Genomic DNA, 21,113 nt, shown 5'->3' with positions numbered 1-21,113 from the left:
AAGCCATTGGCTTTGGTTCAGATATCAGGTACCCCACTACCTGACAACCACTGTTTGAATATACTGCAAAGGTGTGGGGCGCAGTGTTCTGCCAGTTCCTTCAAAACTCTTGCAGGCACCATATCAGGTTATGTTGTTTGAGCTAATTAGACGCCATTTGGAGAGATATCGATGTCTGGCGTAGTGGGAGAGGAGTCGCTATTGGTTGTTAGCATGGAGGAATTATCTTCTTCAGTAAATACTGACAGGTATTGCCGTTTGATGTTCGCCTTATCTATTGAGTCGCTTTGCAGCTTTACTCTGTCTTTCAAAATAGGTCCTATATATATATGCCACACCATATTTGCCACACCATGTGCATGTTTAAATATCCGCTCCAAAACTCTTTTGCCTGCTGGGTTGGAAAACTAATTATAAAGTCCAGAAACAGAGTGCACCAGGTTCTACAATAAAGATCCGCACACACGTTTGCATGAAATTACTTAAAAAAAGATTTTTTAAGACTTCAAAGTTTTCAGTAGTTGTGAAATGTGGTTCTGGAAATATATTAGACATTTTTCAGAACGGAAGTCGTCACTGAGGTCAAAAATGTAAAAGTTCCTCAAATCCTCTGTTTTTGTTCACAGTGTTTTAAACTGCAACATAATGTAAGCCCTGTTTATTTTTGAGAAGTTGTACCCACGATTTTATCGGGTAAAATGTGTGCTTAACAAAAGTTGAGCCATAATGTGTACGTTTTGTAATATTGTTCGGATAGTTCAGATTTCGGGTAGATCGTGAAAAATTATTTAATATGAAATATAAATGCTAATATCATTTATTAATCTTGCCTAATATATCATGTCTTGGATAGAATATTGATTTTAAAATAATTTTACATTTAGATTTTTAACATTTGTGTCTGGACAGCCTAAACGTCAATACTTGGAAGGACAAAATAATGCTGCATGCTATTCATAACTTTATCATGACATCACAGTACATTAGGGGTTATAATTGACCAATCAGAGAGCTGCATTTTCGAGTACCTGCCAGTTTCCACTTGGGTATAACTAAGTATATTTACAATGAAGATATAGTGGCTTTAAAAATAAATATCAAACTATTTTAGAAATCAAATAAAAAAATTTCAGTGCACATGCCCCAGATGACACTACAAACAACAAAACTTTGAAGTTTCATTGAAATATTATATTGATGTAATACCTTAATTTTAGTTTAAAGTTTGAGATTTTACACAGGGAGTCTATGATAAAGTCCGAGTAAAATGTAATCAATACCCAAGTAAAATAAGTATAATTCCACAATGTTTTGGACATGTTAAAATTATGAATATTGCAGGCCTGTTTAACACAGACACTTGGGGGTCAGCACCCCTCCCCCTCCCAGGCCGCCCCTGACAACCCTCAGTCAATAGGTTTCCGTTTTTTAAAACAAACTGAGCACATGTCTCGATCATCCAACGACTTCTGTTATCAACATGTTTGAAAAATTCCCATACTCTATCAATGCTCAAAAAAACACAAGACAACTTACTCAGAGCATTTTCAACACAAAATAGCTTGTCCAAGGAATAGGAGAATAGATCCCAGCTTGATGTTGCACAGTCAAATTTACTACACAGAGCCGGGACACAGACAATATCGTTAGTGGTTAAAATGAAAATACTCGCTCACGACGTCAACTGCCGCGATGGCTGAGAGAGTACAGACACTGGTTCTGTGAGCTTATTTTTGGGCAGGGCCGCGGGTTCGCTCCGTGCTATGGGCGATCTTTTTTTAAATATTTTTTTTTATCTTGAGAATATATTGTTTAAAAAGAAGAATGCCCAAAGCGCAGAGCGAACCCACGGCCCTGCCCAAAAAATTGTTTCAGAACCAGCGTCTGTACTACCTCGACCATGGCGGTAGTTGGCTTTCTTAGCAAGTATTTTTATTTTAACCGCTAATGATATCGTCTGTGTCCCGGCTCTGTATAGTAAATTTGACTGCGCAGCATCAAACTGGGATCTATTCTCCTATTCCTTGGACAAGAAAATCGTGTTTACATTGCGAAGTAAGTTATCTTTAGTTTTTCTGAGCATTGATAGTACAGTTAAACTTCGATGGCTCGAACTCGGATCTTTCGAACACCCGGGATCGCTCGAACTCTTCGCCCGGTCCCGAATTTATTCCTTCTTTATTCTATATAGTTCTACCTCGGATCGCTCGAACTTCGAAAATTCGAACTCTCGAACACATTTGGTGGCCCCCTTGGCTTAATTACAGTGATAATTACACCTATTCTGTCGAACAGACAATTTGTCGCCGGAATGGCTTGTGTTTACAAAGTTTTTCACACCTCTGCCTGACATTCGCCAAGCTTCCCCTTTAACCGGCGCGTGCGTAATTTTCACACGCTTATGTAATTAGTGTCGGTATACGACAAACAAATTAAACAAAGTGACTTTCGTTCATTGCAATGCTTTAATGGGCTTTGATTTATACGAATAAAATTATCTAAAATAATTGAGCAATGTCTGTCTTTACTTTTTTTTTGCATAAAATCTGGAGATCTGATGTCAACTTTCATACTGCTTTAGCATGGCTGAACAACTTAGTAAAGGACCCGGAAACGGGTGGATAGCTAAGTCGGCTACTGGAAAGCAATATATTTGATAATACTTGTACTGAACTATGATTCATAAATGTTTGCTATTCATGTCTTTCTATTTGATGCTGTCTTCACCAAAATTCTTATAATTATATTAGTGTTTTATCTGTGTTTTATTTTCGTATCTATGTCATGTTTGAAAATAAATAATAAAGCATATTGCAGCGTTCGTTTTTTATTCATCATCATATAATACACACATTTAGGTACAGTATGACAATATATTACGATGGAAGGTTTGTAACACATCATGCCCTCGAATTCCCGAATTCAAAATGGCCGCCATTTGGATGGCTCGAACAACGGAAAACTCGAACTAATTTCCACTGGACCCTCGAGTTCGAGCCATCGAAGTTCGACTGTATATGGGAGATTTTTTAAACATATTGAAATGGTAACAGAAGTTGTTGTATGATCGAGACATGTGCTCAGTTTGATTTAAAAGGCGAAAATATATTGGCTGAGGGTTGGCAGGGGCGGATTGGGAGGGGTGACAGGTTCTGACCCCCAAGTGTCTGTGGTTTAACATTGCGCAGCGCCATGCACCTTTTGCATACCTGTGTAAAGGTATTGGTTTTATCGCTTCTGCATATTGGCATGTAGACATGGTAAATATTAATCGTACACAGTACATACATAGGTTTAAATCACCAGAAGATTCGTAATTTTGGATATTATTTTATAATTTTTACATATTAAATCAATGTGGAATTGAATCCCCTTAAGATACATGTATATTTTATTTGAATTTATGGCCAATTCATGACATAATTGGCATTTTAACCTATAGCATGTAAAGCGTTGGCATCGATGAAAATTTTATCAGTTAGAAACTGCTTCCATTATTTGTCAAAATGTTTTTATAAGGTGGAAATTTAAATTGAAAGTGCATGGCCCAAGCCTCACAGTACGCTGAAATTTCAAGTTATTACTCGCAAATTATTGAACCATAAGTACCACTTTTATGTTTTTTTATACTGAATACTGTATCATTTAATAGATGGAAAAATATATTCATACAGTCAGTTATTTTGATGCAGACTAGTTTATTTATCACTGAAATGTTGAGCAATGAGGGAATGATATAAAATAGTGGCAGAAGATAATTTAGCAAATTTCACAGCAAGTAATTTTACTTCGCATTCTACTTCGTTTTCGCATGCCGAAAAACGATAGGAAATAAAACTTTCCATGCTGATTTGTCATCTTAAATCGTATCGACAACGAAGAACAATGGGTTTAATCGAGGATTTAGGTTCAATATCATCGATTACATGACAATAACATCAACAAATTCCAAAATATATAAATTATATTTATTTAAAAAGGATAAACGCAAGTAACTGGCAAAAGATGAGAGTACATTTAGAAAGGGTGACAGGGCATCTAAATACAACTGGATGTGCATGCTCTGTTTCTGGGGGTAAACAAAAAATACCAGCATAATTATGAAATCACTAGTAAGCTGGGCTTTCAGCTTACAAATATCACTTGCCAAGGCTGAATTTTTGTCTCATTAGGTGACTGGGTCACCGCTAATCTGAATCACTGTAGAGGATCCTTACCCCCAGACACTTCCTTGCATAAATCTGATACTTGAATATCTGTTAGATGATTTTGTTCATATTGTGACAAGCCAGTATGGCTCCAATGTATTGTTGGACTTAGTGCAAGTAGCCATTAACTTCATTACCAAATAGTTTCTGAATATAACAATACTGAACTTTGACCTATATGACATTTGATGTGGAACAGCCAGTTCATTCAAGGCTTATCTTTGTTTACCAAAGTTTGATCCATATCAGAGAAAAATTTGTTTAGCGAGCTTTCTTTATTTCAGGGGTTGTTTTTTGATGGCAAACTAAAAAAAACACAGTATGTATCCCTAAAAAGAATTGTTGATAAGAAAGGCTATTTTCATATTCATATAAACAATGGACATTTTGAACATTTTTTGGAAAAGAAATGACAGTTCGATTTCTTGATTCTGATGCTTTTTATATTAATAATTTATCTGATAATGGTGAAATGGGCTGAAATTACCAATATACTGTACATTTGCTGTAGCTAGTCTCTTTTCGTATTGCGATTTGTCTTACTTTCAGTAACATCATATTAATCTTTCAAGACATTGTATTCCAGGTACTTGCACATGACCTTACGGACGCTTGTCTGAAACTTGTTAGAGGGAAAACATTTTTGATGTGGACAACAAAATGATTGGATGAAATTGTTTTATAAATTATGACAGGTATGGTAAAACTCATAACATTTTGACTGTTCTTTTGAAATAGTTTTTTATTCATAGCAGGCTTCTTGAATGTCTGATAAAAAGCATTTGAGTCATACCATGAGAAAACCAACATAATGCATTTGCAACCAGCATGGTTTCAGACCAGCCTGTTCATCCCTGCAATCTGGTCAGGATCCATACTGTTCGCTAACTGTTTCTTTAATCGCAATAGGAATTGAAATTGAACAGTATGGATCCTAACCAGACTGCGCGGATGTAAATGGTCCTCCATGAAGATTGTTCAAATTGTGCCCCTGGGGTGAAAAGAGGCCCCACCCCGGGGGTCACAAGTTTTACATAGATTTATATAGGAAAAGACTTTAAAAATCTTCTTGTCTAAAACCACAGGACCTAGGCCTTTGATATTTGGTATGTAGCATTGCCTTGTGGTCCTCTACAAAAATTTTACAAATTATAACTCTGGGGTGAAAAGAGGCCCTGCCCCGGTGGGTCTCAAGTTTTACAAATACTTATATAGGAAAAAACTATAAAAACTTCTTGCCTGAAACTGCAAGGCTTAGGCTTTTGATATTTAGTCTGTTGCATTGCCTTGTGGTCCTCTACCAAAAGTGTTCAAATTATGCCCCTGAAGTGAAAAGAGGGCCTGCCCTAGGGGTCCCAAATTTAACTTAGACTTATATAGGGAAAAAAAATCTTTTTGTCTGAAAGTTCAAGGCCTAAGATCATAATTTATTTCCTAGACTGTTACATTATAATTACCTGATGACCCCAAGCGATTAGGGGTTACTTGACTGTGATCTTGACCTACTGACCAACTGTCTTGTATTTTAAGATACAGCCTTAAAAATTGGATGACATGTACAGTTTTGCACATGATCGATTTAAAACTGACTTTCAGTGACCATGAATGTGACCTATTGACCTACTTTCTAATATTTTAACATCACTTTGCCATTTTAAACAATGTGGCTTATATTACTCAGGTTAGCGATTCAGGGTTATCATGACCCGCTTGTTTATTCAAAAGCTGAAATCTGCAAATCCATACCCACACAAAGTAGCCGATTAGAGCAAAAGCATGCTTAGTGCCTACATAGGAAAACATAGCTTTATTTTCAAATCAGTTTAGATTAGAATCAAATGTTCTACAATGCTCATGGATATATGTTTTAATAATATTTACTATAATCATGTATAATTCATAGCTATGTGAGTCATTCTAATAGATGTATTGTCAGTAAGTATTGACCTGGCACTCATGAATATTCCGTATATTTCCGTAAATTAATTTTCGGTGTCCGAACATAAATAGCGACATAACTATTACGTAATTCTTAATTGATACATTGTATACTGTTGCATGTGCAGGTAACTGTGTGGACAAAGCGTTTAGCTACCAATATCAGGGTTGTGGGTTTGAGTCCAACGTCTGACCATATCTTTTTTCCCCAAATTTTATATGCAAATTAACCACTTATTTGATCAAACGTATCATGATATATATGGGTCATTTATTAAAAGTTATCATATTTACCCGTTGTAAAGAAGTGGAATAAAATTGTTTTAAAAGTATCTCACTAGATAAAAAGAGCAATTATCTCTCACCCGCATTCCAGAAAATAAATACTACAAGAGAAAACAATTAAAATTCATGAAGTATGATAATAAAATAATGTAAAAATAAAACAGGTATCGATAAAATTACATTACACAACATTACATTAAAAAATTATCTAAGTGATTTCAGACCCGTGGTAACATGCGTTGAAGTCAGACACCTTGCCACTATGCCACCGTGTCATTGGTTAGCTTTATATATTACTTTAGTATTACACTGTAAAATAAATATTTTCAGGAGACAAAATATTGCGTAAATTAAGGAAAACGCCCGAAAATATTGGCGAAGATTAATGGGTGCCAGGTCAATATTTAGGGACAATAACTTTCATTACAAATGCCTGTATTATGAATCCAAAAAGCCTGCATTTTAAATTCAGGTATAAGGGGACTAATAGCTAAGGTATTTGCATCACATTTCAGGTAAAAGGCTTTTACAACTTAGCTTTATGTGTACATGTAACAATAATACCATAATTATGTATCTGTAGATTTTTAGCATAACATTTAACATTTGCAGGTTAATTTTGTATGTACATGTAAAGCAAGTATAAATGAGCTGCGCCATGAGAAAACCAATATAGCGGCTTTGTGACCAGCATGGATCCAGACTGTTCGCTAACGGTTTCTCTAATTGCAATAGGCTTTGAAAGCGAACAGCATGGATCCTGACCAGACTGCACAGATACGCAGGCTGGACTGGATCCTTTCTGGTCGCAAAGGCACTATGTTGGTTTTCCCATGGCACAGCTCAGATGTGTATAAACTGCAATATCCCAAATTTAGACAACTAATACACATGGGAGCACTCTATACACTTGTATATGTTGAAGGAAGAATGAAAACATGCTCAATAAGTATGAAATATCTCTGTTAATTTAAAGAATGAATTTACTTTCAGTACGAATACTCAGGGATCTCAGTAAGTAGATAAAAGCAATTGAAAATTGCGTCTTTAACCTTTAGCCTGCTGTTTGCAAGTGATTTTGCTCTTGCGATCAGTGCAGGGTAAATGTACATATTACATTATGATTCGTTTAATGTAAATATATGTTTTAAAAGCCTGCCTTAAAAGTTTTTTAGTTTGCTGGCAAAAATTAAGAGTCAGTCAGGTACAAAAATGTGATAGGAAACAAACAGTATTTTATTTTACGCCTTATTTGAATTGCAGCTTGAACTATGTTCATACTTTGGGATATTTTTTATTATTTCTTGCTTTTAGGCAGGATATCCAGTTCTTCCTGTTGTCATGCATGCATCACCCTATATAATCACCTATAAGACTACTAATTTTAAAAGGCAATGCTAGGCTGGTGTCATAAGTCAGGGTTAAAATAGTAGACTTATAGCTGAGTATATATATTATGTATTTATTTTGTTTTCTCATGTATCAGTATGCAGCAAGCTGAGGTACACGATTTCTGAGCATTTTCTGCTTATTAAGCATCCTTAAAATCTGGAGTTAATAGCTTATGACAAAATAAAGCATTATGCACAGCTTAAATTTACTAAAAGACGCTCCACATTAGGAAATCAACTAAATTTTCACATCGCTGTTTGGTTTTAACCCCAGTTTTATTTGCTACAACCAAAGCTGTATATATGGACAATGCTTTTGAAAGCCAAAAGAAATCTTAGTGTAAAGGTGGTCTTTAATCATAAGTAAAAAAACAACAACAGTTTACTGAAATTGTGTTCCTTAAAAAATTGAACTGGTTGTATTCAGAGCGAGGTTTTCCCTGTTCAAGCACAGGTTTGACTGTACAGGCTTCAGGTCATGAGATGCAAAATATGTTAAGGTAGTGGGGGCATTTATGACAGTCAGCATTTTCCATGTGATTACCTGTTCTCAAATGCAGTTTCGGCACCCTTCCGCTACTACAGAAAATTATTTTTCGTAACAGCCGGATAATGCCAAAATCGCGTATGTAGAATACATAATCACACAGCAATTGCTATTTGTCATAATGGGTCCACTACCTTAAAATGTGATTTATCCTACCCTCATACAAGATATAGCACAAAATCGGCCTGCCTAATAAACTTTGCTTTATTTAGTCAGTGTCAAGATATCACTTTTGCGGGAACTTTTGAAATCACATATTTTATCAAAATTTTTGCTTTGAAACCGTCACCATTGTATTGGAAATGTTTGAACTTAGAAAATGAGTGGTCAAATAATAGGTTTTTATCCAGAAACAAAAAAGTTGTTGCTATTTTTCACTTTTACAGCACTTCAGCCAGAAATTTTGAAAACACTTTTTTCCGGAATTTTTCATTGAAACCGTTATCATTGTATTGGAAATGTTCTAACTAAGAAAATAAGTGGTAATATCAAAAGTTTTCATCCAGAAACAAAGAAGTTATTGCAATTTTTCAATTTTACCCACAAACTGAATTGCACTTGCAAACGTCATATATGGCGTCAAGTCTGCACGCCTTTGCTCTTTCCAACGACTTTTTATCCAAATTTCTGAGCAGGTAGGATAAATAGAATATTAGATTACTGTCTGAAAAATTTTAATTTATTAGGCTCATCTCCGAAAAAATATAAGGCTCGGCAGAGCCTCGCCTAATATATTTTCTTCGACTCGCCTAATAAATTTAAATTTAACCGACAGTAACCTAATATTCTCTATATGTTTGTTGGTTGAAAGAACATGCCTTCAGATTTATTCCAGTTCAGATGATAGAAATATTTATTATCAGAACACTCTGCAGACTGTTTAAAAGGCCATTTCACATAGTACGTACTTAACCAAAAACAAGATGGAACCCATGCCGTTTTTTTTTTCCTTTTGGAATCAACCAATCTAGGGCTTTTGCTAATATACACCAACTTTTTATTCAAATCTCTTGACTACTAGGTGTAAATTAACTGACTTAGGTGAAAAACATATGACATTATTCACCTTTCGCACTGAAGTCAGTATCCTAAGATTTCAGCTGGTACATGGTTTTGTTTTTGTTAGCTCGCTCAGGTCAGTTATTGTGATCACTCTATGTCCGGCGTCCAGCGTCTGTCTGTCGTCTGTCAACAATTAGCTTGTGTATGTGATAGAGGCTGTATTTTTCAACTGATCTTCATGAAATTTTGTCAGAATGATTACTTTGATGAAATCTAGGCAAAGTTAGAAAATGGGTCATCTGGGGTCAAAAACTAGGTCAAATCAAAGAAAAACCTTGTGTATGCCATAGAGGCTGTATTTTTCAAATGATCTTCATGAATTTTGGTCAGGATGATTACCTTGATGAAATCTAGGCCAAGTTCAAAAATGGTTTATCCGGAGTCAAAAACTAGGTCACTATGTCAAATCAAAGAAAAACCTTGTGTATGCGATAGAGGCTGTATTTTTCAACGGATCTTCATGAACTTTTGTCAGAATGATAACCTTGATGAAATCTAGGCCAAGTTCGAAAATGGGTCATCTAGGGTCAAAAACTAGGTCACCAGATCAAATCAAAGAAAAACCTTGTGTATGTGATAGAGGCTGTATTTCATGATTTTTGGTCAGAATGATTGCCTTGATGAAATCTAGGTCAGATATGAATATGTGTTATCTGGGGTCAAAAACTAGGTCACTAGATCAAATAAGAAAAAAAACCTTGTGAATGCAATAGGGGCTGCATTTTACACCAGATCTTCATGAAATTTGATCAGGATGTTTGTCTGGATGATGTCTAGGTCAGCTTTGAATATGGGTCATCTAGGTTCAAAGACTAAGTCACCCAGTCAAATTAAAGAAAAGCCTTGTGTATGCAAAAGAGACTGTATTTTTCAGTTGATCTTCATGAAATTTGGTCAGAATTATTGCTTTGATGCAATCTAGGTCAAAGAAGAATATGGGTCATCTGTGGTCAAAAACTAGGTCACTAGGTCAAATCAAAGAAAAACCTTGTTTATGCAATAGAGACTGTATTTTTCAATTGATCTTCATGAAATTTGGTCAGAATGATAGCCTTGATGAAATTAAGGTCAAAAATGAATATGGGTCATCCGAGGTCAAAAACTAGGTCGCTAGGACAAATCAAAGAAAAACATTTTGTATGTGATAGAGGCTGTATTTTTCAATTGAGATTCATGGAATTTGGTCAGAATGATTGCCTTGATCAAATCCAGGTCAAGTTCGAATGTAGGTCATCTTGGCTCAAAAACTAGGTCACTAGGTTAAATTGAAGAAAATACTTTATACTTAACAGACCATATTTTTGGTCCAATCTTGTCAGAATATTTGTTTCCATGAAATCACAAGGTCAAACATGTTTACACTGTTATGGTGTGTTTCTCAGGTGAGCGATCTAGAGCCATCTTGGCCCTCTTGTTTTGTTTTACTTTTCAGTTTGACTTTGAGGTATATGTAAATTTGTCTGTTGATCATAATGCATTCTTAACTGTTTTTTGTAAGTTTGATTTTGATATGGTGTATAGCCTTCAGTTACACACTAGTATACTGTTAAATATCAACTGAATTAATATCTATTAATGGCATTTTATGGGCAGCCAGCCATTGTGACTTTTTGATATTGTATTCATGGGGAAAATTGTTAGTTTCAGGCAATATTTTTGCTTATAATTTCCTTAATGAAACAAAAGATGTTGAATAAATGAAAAATTAATAGATGCTTTCCGCTCACCCCAAAGCATCTGCAGAACATTTATAGTTTTCTCAAACACTTTGACCCAACTTTTTTTCACAGACCAAATGTGACACTGGGTTACAAATGTACACAATAAAATTGGAGCAAAGTATGCATTTTTCTGTATTTGATGCTTTTTATTGTGCCCCCCCATGAGTGGTGGGGGCATATAGATTTGCTCTTGTCCGTGCATCCGTGCATCCGTCCGTCTGTCCGTGCGTCCGTCCATCCGTCCGTCCGTCCGAAGTTCGTGACGCGCCTAGCTCGAAAAGTATTTGATATAAATTGATGAAACCTTGCATGAGTCTTTATCATGATATGAACTTGCGCACCTCCTATTTTTCGTCTGGCTCCACCCCCTATTTTCAGAGTTATGTCCCCTGAAATAGTCAAAAATGCACATTTTGACCTTGTGACACGCCTAGCTCAAAAAGTATTTGATATAGATTCATGAAACCTTGCATGAGTCTTAATCATGATATGAACTTGCGCACCTCCTATTTTTCATCTGGCTCCGCCCTCTATTTTCAGAGTTATGGCCCCTGAAATAGTCAAAAATGCACATTTTCACCTTATGACATGCCTAGCTCAAAAAGTATTTGATATAGATTCATGAAACCTTGCATGAGTCGTAATCATGATATGAACTTGCGCACCTCCTATTTTTCATCTGGTTCCACCCCCTATTTTCAGAGTTATGGCCCCTGAAATAGTCAAAAATACACATTTTCACCTTGTGACATGCCTAGCTCAAAAAGTATTTGATATAGATTCATGAAACCTTGCATGAGTCTTAATCATGATATGAACATGCGCACCTCCTATTTTTCATTTGGGTCTGCCCCCAATTTCAGAGTTATGGCCCCTGAAGTAGTCAAAAATGCACATTTTCACCTTCTGACATGCCTAGCTCAAAAAGTATTTGATATAGATTCATGAAACCTTGCATGAGTCTTAATCATGATATGAACTTGTGCACCTCCTATTTTTCATTTGGGTCCGCCCCCTATTTTTAGAGTTATGGCCCCTGAAATAGTCAAAAATGTACATTTTCACCTTGTGACACACCTAGCTCAAAAAGTATCTAATATAAATGGTTGAAAACTCGCATAAGTCTTTATCATGATATAAACTTGCACACCTCCTAATTTTTTGTCTGGCTTCACCCCTTATTTTTAAAGATATGGCCCCTCAAATAGTAAAAAAATGCACTTTTTCACCTAATTATATATCTAGCTCAAAAAATATTTGATGTAAATTCAGGAAACCTTGCTGGAGTCTTTATCGTGATGTGACCTTGCACACTTGGCATTCTTCTTGAGAACCTTAGCTCTTATTACTGAGTTATGGCCCTTGAAATAGCCAAAATAGTGGATTTTTTGTTTGTGATGCTCACAGCTCAAAAAGTATAGCGCCTAGAATAATGAATCCTTTTCATAAAATGTTTGTTGAGGCTATACCCCATTAAGACTGCAAACATTTGAATTATTGCCACTTATTTGTGACAAATGTACCAGTGGGGGGCACACCCTGTGTCCTACAGACACATTCTAGTTTCATTAAAATCTGTCAGGAAACAAGGAGGTTAAAAACAAAAATGTAAATATGAATCAAGCGATTTTTCCTCTGTGTACGATTCAGAGAAGTCACTCCAGTTGGCCATTCTGTCAATTTCTAACTTTATAGACACCAGAAATTTCAATACTGCATGTACATCTGAAGGCATGCCCCTTTAATATATTATTATGGAAATTGCTTTTTGTATATATGTCTTATTTTGGTGCTTTTTTTAATTCTCAGTTCCCAGGTTTATCTGCATGTAACAATGGACAACTGTGGTAAATAATTAATAACACATGTTTTGGTTTGAAATAATAATCTACCACATTGCTGTGCAGTTTGATGTCAAATTTAACCTGTTTAGGCTATCATTAAGAAAACATTTGTTTGCGGTAACTTGACCTATCGGTGAAAATCGCTGCGACCCTGAACTTTTTTCCAGCCAGTCAGATGAATATTTTTTCCATACATATATATATATTATAACTACCTACCTATCTGCAAAAAAAAATCTTTGAGTCGCTTTACTGCAAACAAACATTTTTTAATTATGGCCTTATATTTTTATTCTTTGTGTGTGTACTTGTAATCATACTAAATAATTATTATTTTGGAATGACAGGCAGAATCCTACCAACCTCTCCACTGTCCCCCCTGGAAAGAATTCCTCTCAATTAATAAAGGTTGTTAATCAGATTTTGGTCAAGTATACCAGTAAGATTTGCTAATGGGGGATTCAGATTTTGGTCAAGTATAAGATTTACTAATGGGGGATTCAGATTTTGGTCAAGTATAAGATTTACTAATGGGTGATTGATTGAGAAACAACACACCAAACACCAGGCTGATTAAGACTATTTTTAATAAATCAACCACTTTCGGTCTTTAATTTGATCTTCTTCTGACCTTGATCAGGATTAAAAGTAGAAGATTTGTACAAACTTTCACAGACCAGGTCATTTATACTTATTTATGCCCTCTGAGTATGTAATATGTGTTAGATTTACACTGAGGTATTTTTAAAATTTGAGTTGCTTTCCCAACATGAGTAGAGTAAAATATAGTGTCTGAATTTGAAGAACGATTCTTAGCCAAGGAAATGCTATAAGTTAATGAACTGTTGTATTATATTTGTCACAGATTTGCAATGAAAATTATATATTTGGCCTAAATTTATTGCAAGTTTGTAAAATTATTATCATACCCCCACCAAACATGTTTGTGGGGGCTATATAGGTGTCAGTTTGGCATGTCCCAACGCATCCCAAAATCTGTATTCCTGGAAGGATTTTAGTTTAACTTATTATTATTCCTCAAGACCAGATGACGTGTTGAACACGTCACCTATGCCTGATGGTCAAAGGTCAAGGTCACAATTCAAGGTCAAAGGTTAGATATTTGTTTTTTGCTCCATAACTTCTATGTGCCTGGAAGGGTTTTATTTTTAAATGGATTTGATTCAAACGTAAAATAGTTGTTCAACATCATCACCCATATCATATGATACAAGGGCCATAACTCTTGCACCAATATTTCATAAATTATGCCCCCTTTTTACTTAGAATTTCAGGTATAAGTTTTGATACACTTTCACTCTATCTCATTTATTACTATGGATTTGATTCAAACTTAAAATAGATGTTCCACCTTATCACCCACATCATGTGACACAAGGTGCATAACTCTGACACCAATTTATCATGAATTATGCCCCCTTTTACTTAAAATTCAAGGTTAATTTTGATGTATTTTCACTATATCTCAGTTATTACGAAATGCATTTATTTCAAACTTGAAGTAGTTGTTCCACCTCATCACCCACATCGTATGACACAAGGTGCATAACTCTTGCACCAATATGTCCTGAATTATGCCCCCATTTTGCTTAGAATTATACTTATAGTGTTTTGATACACTTTATCTGTACCTCTCTTTAATATACTATCTGATATTTTTTAACACAGATTCAAGCTATTGTGCAATATTCATCCAGCATTGGAGTCATTAAACACTCCAGTGACAGTTCTTGACAGATTTAGTTGTTTTTGGTACACAGGTGTAACATCATAAAAAACAGGTCAAGTTCGATTTAAATTGCACCTTCTTGTGGCCATATCTTTCTTATAGTTGCCATTCTTCTGTGACAAGACTGTATTGTGGGGGTATTCGTCACTTCTGCGACAGTTCTAGTTTTAAGTTAAAAGCAGGAACTGTATTTTTATCTAAAGGTGAATTGCAATTTAAATGGAGCAAGTCTTTCTAGCTGTTCTATTTAGATGTTGAAAAGACCACTTTATGGATGTTTTTTAGCTTACCTGTCACAAAGTGACAAGGTGAGCTATTGTGACCGCTTGATGTCCGTCGTGTGTTGTCGTGGTGCGTCGTCCGTCAACAGTTTCTAAAAAATTCTTCTTCTTGAAAACCTCTGGGCAGAATTACATCAAACTTCACAGGAATGATCCTTGGGCCCCCTTTCAAAATTGTTCAAAGAATTGAATTCAATGCAGAACTCTGGTTGCCATGGCCGCCGAAAGGAAAAACTTTAAAAATCTTCTTGTCTAAAACCACAGGGCCTAGGGCTTTGATATCTGGTGTGTAGCATCATCTAGTGGTCCTCTACCAAAATTATTCAAATTATCCCCCTAGGGTCAAATATGGCCCTGCCCCGGGGGTCACATGGTTTATATAGACTTATATAGGGAAAACTTTGAAAATCTTCTCGTACAAAACTACATGGCCTAGGGCTTTGATATTTGGTATGTAGCATCATCTAGTGGTCCTCTACCAAGATTTTCAAATTATCCCCCTAGGGTCAAATATGGCCCCGCCCCGGGAGTCCCAAGTTTTACATAGACTTATATAGGAAAAAAAGTTTAAAAATCTTCTTGTCTGAAACCACAACACTTAGACCTTTGATATTTGGTTTGTAGCATTGTCTTATAGTATTCAACCAAAATTGTTCAAATTGTACCCCTTGGGTGAAAAGAGGCCCTGGTCTTGGGGTCCCAAGTTTTATATAGACTTATATAGGAAAAAACTTTAAAAATCTTCTTGTCTGAAACCATACGACCTAGGCTTTTGATATTTGGTATCATGCATTGTCTAGTAGTCTTTTACCAAAATTATTCAAATTATGCCCCTGGGGTTAAAAGAGCCCCCGCCCTGGGGTCACTTAGTTATTATGTGAGTTATATAGGAAAAATACTTAAAAAATCATCTGATCCTATTTCCAAGACTGTTTAATTATAATCACCTGATGACCCCAAGTAATATGATGTCACTTGGCTGTGGCCTTGACCTACTGACCTACTTTCTTGTTTTTTAAGATACAGCCTTGAAATTTTGATGACATACACAGTTTTGCACACAAATCATAAAACTGAATTTCATTGACCATGAACGTGACCTACTGACTTTCTTATATATTTTATCATCAGTTTGACATTTGAAACATCTAGCTCATATTACTCAGGTGAGCGATCCAGGGTCATCCTGACCCTCTTGTTTTAATTTTGACATACTCATGGAGAGCAAACTATTTTTTGTGCATAAGCTAGTGTTAAAATATAAATACAAGCATTGAATGCAATTTCTATGCATTTAGGTGGGTAAAAAATACATTGAGATTTCTTGCAAATCATCTAAGGATGGCTAGCGAGATTCAAGGAGTCGCAAAAAGTTCAGTGTGGTTAAAAGCCATCTAAACACTTAAAGAACTACACTATCTGCTTAATTGAAATAAATCTGACATCACTATTTTTTTTTAGGTTTTTGTTGGAGACGATTTTGTCAATATTGTATAACCAGAAATCAGTGTTGATCACGAAAAATGTTCTTACTCATGTCATAAAATGCACCACATTTTACTGACCTGAAGATGAATTAGGAATACGGACAAAATGCCCCAGTGCAGTTTGACCGCATCCATGACGTACTATTCGTTGAAAGACATTAGGTCGAAAAGACGTTAGACAGAAAAGACAATTAGTGGAGTGTACAATTATTGGTCTCATAGGACATTATGTCGAGTGTATATTTAACTGAATTTTCGTCGAATTTGGTCGAATTTAGTCGAATTTAACTCACCCACTTTTCCGATTGTAAGAAAAGGTATTGTATTCAGTAGACTTGGTATACATGCTCCACGAGCACAAAAGCCAAAGCAGTGAACATTCTAAGTGAAAGAGCCAATTGTTCGTCAGCGATGTACTGAGCCCAGAGCCCAAGGTTGACTATTTTTCGCCAGTGGGCTTGACAGAGAAATTAGCAGCAGTATATGACAGCATTGACATTTGTTTAATTGTATTAAATAAAAAAAATCGTAAACAAATTTTGAGTCGGATCATCAAGGCTACAATTTATTGTAGGAAAATCCTTTGAAAGAAAGTTTCCTTCCACCTTTAGAACTAATGAAAAAGTTGAATGGGTTTCTTTCCATGATAGGCCTTATAGAAAAACTTAACAACGTACAAGATTCTTTTTTATTTAAAGGCAAATTCTTGTTCACTCAGTGATATTTCTATATTTATCACTCTTTTAATATTATATTAATGAATACATAATCATATATAATATTAATCAGTTAGTCTATAACTATTGTTGTCGGTAGGCCAGATTATGATTTCTCATTTGTGAACATAATTCGTCTAATATTCTTTCTAATCAAAAGGACCAAAACAACAGGGAACACCTTTAGGCGTTTACTGATCCTTTAATTCGGGTAATTATCTATAATTTATTTTCGACCAAGTGTCATGGCCTGTTAATTTTATGGACTAATTGTCACATTCTGCTTAATGTCCATTAGGCATAATCACAGTGGGGAATCACATGATCAAAATAATATCTAAACCAAAGTTATATTTTGAAGAACATGAATAAATTTCCTGTCATGATAAGATATGAAATTTAAACATAGCCTATCATATGACTAATGAAAATTGTTAAATTATCATGCAGTTGACAATAATGATAGACATCCTGTAATTACAAACACTAAGGAAATAAAAAGTATCAGTTTCTTGAAGTGTTCCAGATAACCAAAAGGTGTTTGTGATTGAAATCTATGTAGTTTTAGGATACATGTATGTTTGTGTATGATAGGCTGTATCTTAGATTTACAGCAAAAGATTCTTCAATATTATCCGACATTATTCATAAATTTATTTTGGTTTAGAGATTATTTTGATCATGTGATTCCCCGCAGTGATAATGTTTTTTCGTCCATTTGTCTGTTTGACAAAACGTGTTTCGATGAAATGTTGTGCACCCAGTTTGACAATGGCAGACAAAATCCCACCATTGATTTTTCCCAGTTGTGTCAAAAACTTCACTTCATCCCGCTTAAAATTGATTATTATTGCCTTTTTTGAAGAAAATAGAATTTTTAAAATTTCTTTTAAATCTGTTGAATTTGAAAGTTTTTATTGGGGGAGGGGAGGGGAAGGACTTGTGGATTTGTCCTATGTTGGATGAATTTGTGACAATTGTGCGATTGTTATCTTATTGATTGAAAGTGGTTTCTATTTAAGACTTGTAGATTATTGAATAATTGGAAGGGATTTCCTGCATAAGTGTTAATGTTTGTTTTTAGCAAATATCTTCAGCTGTTAATTAACACTTAATAGTGTCATAAGCATTTAATAATATACTATTGTTAATTAATACCTGCCAAAGACTTCAACATTTACAGTTTTATTCATTTTCCTATTTTCAGCACTTTATGATGTGTAGCCAATTTTTGTAAGTAATTAGTGGGTCACTTTAAATTATGTGATAAGCAACATGGCACTTCAGCCCTAAGGCTTAAATTTTTTGTTAAAAATATATAAAGCAGCTCTCCAAAGATATATTATGCATAATTCCATGGTTAGAAAAATATTGCTTTCAATATTGTACATGAACAGAATAAAGTTAGAGCCATAAAGGGAGGTAATAAAAACAATGGATTAATTAATACTTTCCTCTATGCTTATCAGTATTTAAATCTTTGACAAATATATGATAAAAAAAAAATTGGCTTTAACAAGAAAATTAGTACTATTTATATTTTATGAACCACTTCATAAACAAAGGCATTGTGACCCTTGAAAAGATAAGGAATTGTACAAATTCTTATGTGTAATATCTTTTTTTATTCATTTGAGCATGAAGTGTGTGATATACTTCAAGATGTAATTTCATATTTGAAAATATGAATCTTTACTACATACAGTATAATTATGTTAACTTAGAATTAACAAGTTTTTGTATATGAACAGTATATTAAAATAGCACACTTGCTGGCAATACATGTCTAGTTAACCCTTTACGCACACTAAAAATGTGTACTGTAGCTAAAATATTTAACAATCAACAGTTACTGTTTCTGATGGACATTTAATTAGGAATACATTGTTACAATAGCTCTATATACACAATTATTGTATATATATTTAGTAAAGTTGAATATATTTGATAAGGATTTCTATATGTGAAGTAAATATCTGAAGACAAACTAATTATAGTAACGTATGAGCTTAGGACATCTTTAATAAAACATCATTTTGCTTTGATTTTCAGAATTTATTGGACTTAAAGTAGAAGCTGTTACATAAATTATCCTTTATGAGAAGGTATTTAGAATTGAGGTTTGTTGTAGAGGTTAGGATATGATTTTTACTTCTCGTAAGTATTTAGCAATATATGGCAACAGAATGTCGGAATAATTTTGCTAAATGATGATTATAAATTGAATGTATATGCATAGTGTTTTTATAAAAAATGATTATCATTTCAGAGGCCGCAAAGATGGGCCAGGTGGCTAGGTACCTGGATGCATTGTCTCGTAAAGAAACTTTGAAGACTCTTTTTGGATGCTGCATCGTGACTATGATGTTGCATTACATCATAAAGTTCGAACAAATACTGGATCATGGTGACTATAGGAGCCTTGTTTTGCCAGTAGACGAAACCAACATTGCCGAATATCCTCCGCTCCATTTAACAGAGTTTGAGACATTTCCAATGGAAGGGGACGTTCGAATTCCGAGAATAATTCACCAGACATGGAAAGATACGGAAATACCTCGTAAATTGATCGGTTGGGTGAAGTCATGGTTAGAAAAGAATCCAGGTTACGAATATTGGTTATGGACAGATGCAAGCGCTAGAAAATTGATAGCTGAGCGGCATCCAAATCTACTTGAGACGTATGACAATTACCACGAAGGCATAAGAAGAGCAGACGCACTCAGATATGTTGTATTGTATGAATTTGGTGGCGTATATGCCGATATGGATGTTGAGAGTTTACAAAATTTAGATCCGATTCTTAGGAAATATGCTTGTTTTATGCCACAGGAACCTTATGAACACCCAATTTTATATGGTAATTTCGAGCACCTTGTTATCAATGCAGTTATGGGTTGTCGAGCGAAACATCCTTTATTAAAATCACTTATTGACAATTTACCATATTTTTCCCACATGTGGGATGTTTTAGATAGTACAGGCCCACACTTCTTGACAAATATCTACAAGAAATATACCAGCTCAAATTCTATACCAGCAACGAATGACGATGGAGTATATTTAGCTCCTGCAGAATATTTCTTCCCGACGATAGACCCATCAAAACATTTCTGGTTTCGAATACAGTGTTCAAAGTTTGACAAGCTCACTAAGATTCAAAAGAGAGCCTGTGTTAGTCTGAAGACAAAAGGCGGGAAAAGGAAACCGCTAAATGTTTCATTCACTGATCATCACTGGATACATACATACTTAGATTTTAGGGTCTCTTTAAAGGGCCCAGTTGACATATACAGCATTGTCCCATCTGCTAAAATTTACGGCAAGTCACCCAAACGAAAAAAAAGGGGAAACAAAACACTATAACAAAACACTAATACTATACTGTGTTTTGATGATGTTTTATTAGTATAGCAAATGACATGCAAATGAGCTAACAAAATACCAATAAAACATGATATGCAAATTAGGTTTATACAAAACACTAACAAAATATCTTATGTTTTGTTAGTGTTTCATTGTATGTTTTGTTGGTGTTTCATTATACAAAACACTAACAAAATATCTATGTTTTGTTAGTGTTTCATTGTATGTTTTGTTAGTGTTTCATTGTATGTGCTTAAGAAAACACTAACAAAACACTGCCAACAAAATACTAACAAAACATATGATATGAAAATACAAATTTAAACAAAATACAAACAAAATACTCTGTTTTTTTTTTAGTTTTCATTACATGTGCTAAAATATATATATATATATACGCAGCATAACTGAAAAGTTAACACCCTTTTGGCCCTTATATTTTAAAAATCACATTGGACTGTGTTAAAAGCATAACACGACTACATTTTTGACGCAACTGTGACGTCACTGGTGTAAA

The 21,113-nt window shown here is 34.8% G+C and overlaps 1 protein-coding gene across 9 annotated transcripts; it reads left to right on the top strand.

Annotated features, from left to right (window-relative positions):
- Positions 1-531: 531 nt before the first annotated feature.
- Positions 532-20,942, top strand: LOC123566664 (uncharacterized). 9 transcript variants are annotated; one of them, XM_045360961.2, is made up of 7 exons: positions 551-647; positions 4,493-4,527; positions 4,795-4,903; positions 6,904-6,946; positions 7,425-7,445; positions 12,962-12,999; positions 19,500-20,942. In XM_045360961.2, the coding sequence occupies exons 3-7, from the start codon at positions 4,897-4,899 to the stop codon at positions 20,594-20,596; spliced, it is 1,206 nt and encodes a 401-aa protein (XP_045216896.2). In that variant the 5' UTR covers positions 551-647; positions 4,493-4,527; positions 4,795-4,896; the 3' UTR covers positions 20,597-20,942. The 9 variants fall into 9 exon arrangements, with proteins under 9 accessions (XP_045216897.2, XP_045216896.2, XP_045216902.2 ...); XM_045360962.2 differs by lacking the exon at positions 4,493-4,527 and having other exon boundaries at positions 532-647; XM_045360967.2 differs by lacking the exon at positions 6,904-6,946.
- The last annotated feature ends 171 nt before the right edge of the window (positions 20,943-21,113 follow it).

The sequence above is a fragment of the Mercenaria mercenaria genome, chromosome 8 (genome assembly GCF_021730395.1).
Source record: "Mercenaria mercenaria strain notata chromosome 8, MADL_Memer_1, whole genome shotgun sequence".
NCBI lineage: Eukaryota > Metazoa > Mollusca > Bivalvia > Venerida > Veneridae > Mercenaria > Mercenaria mercenaria.
Note: the sequence above shows the minus strand (reverse complement) of the source record. Positions and strands in the feature narration are given on the sequence as shown.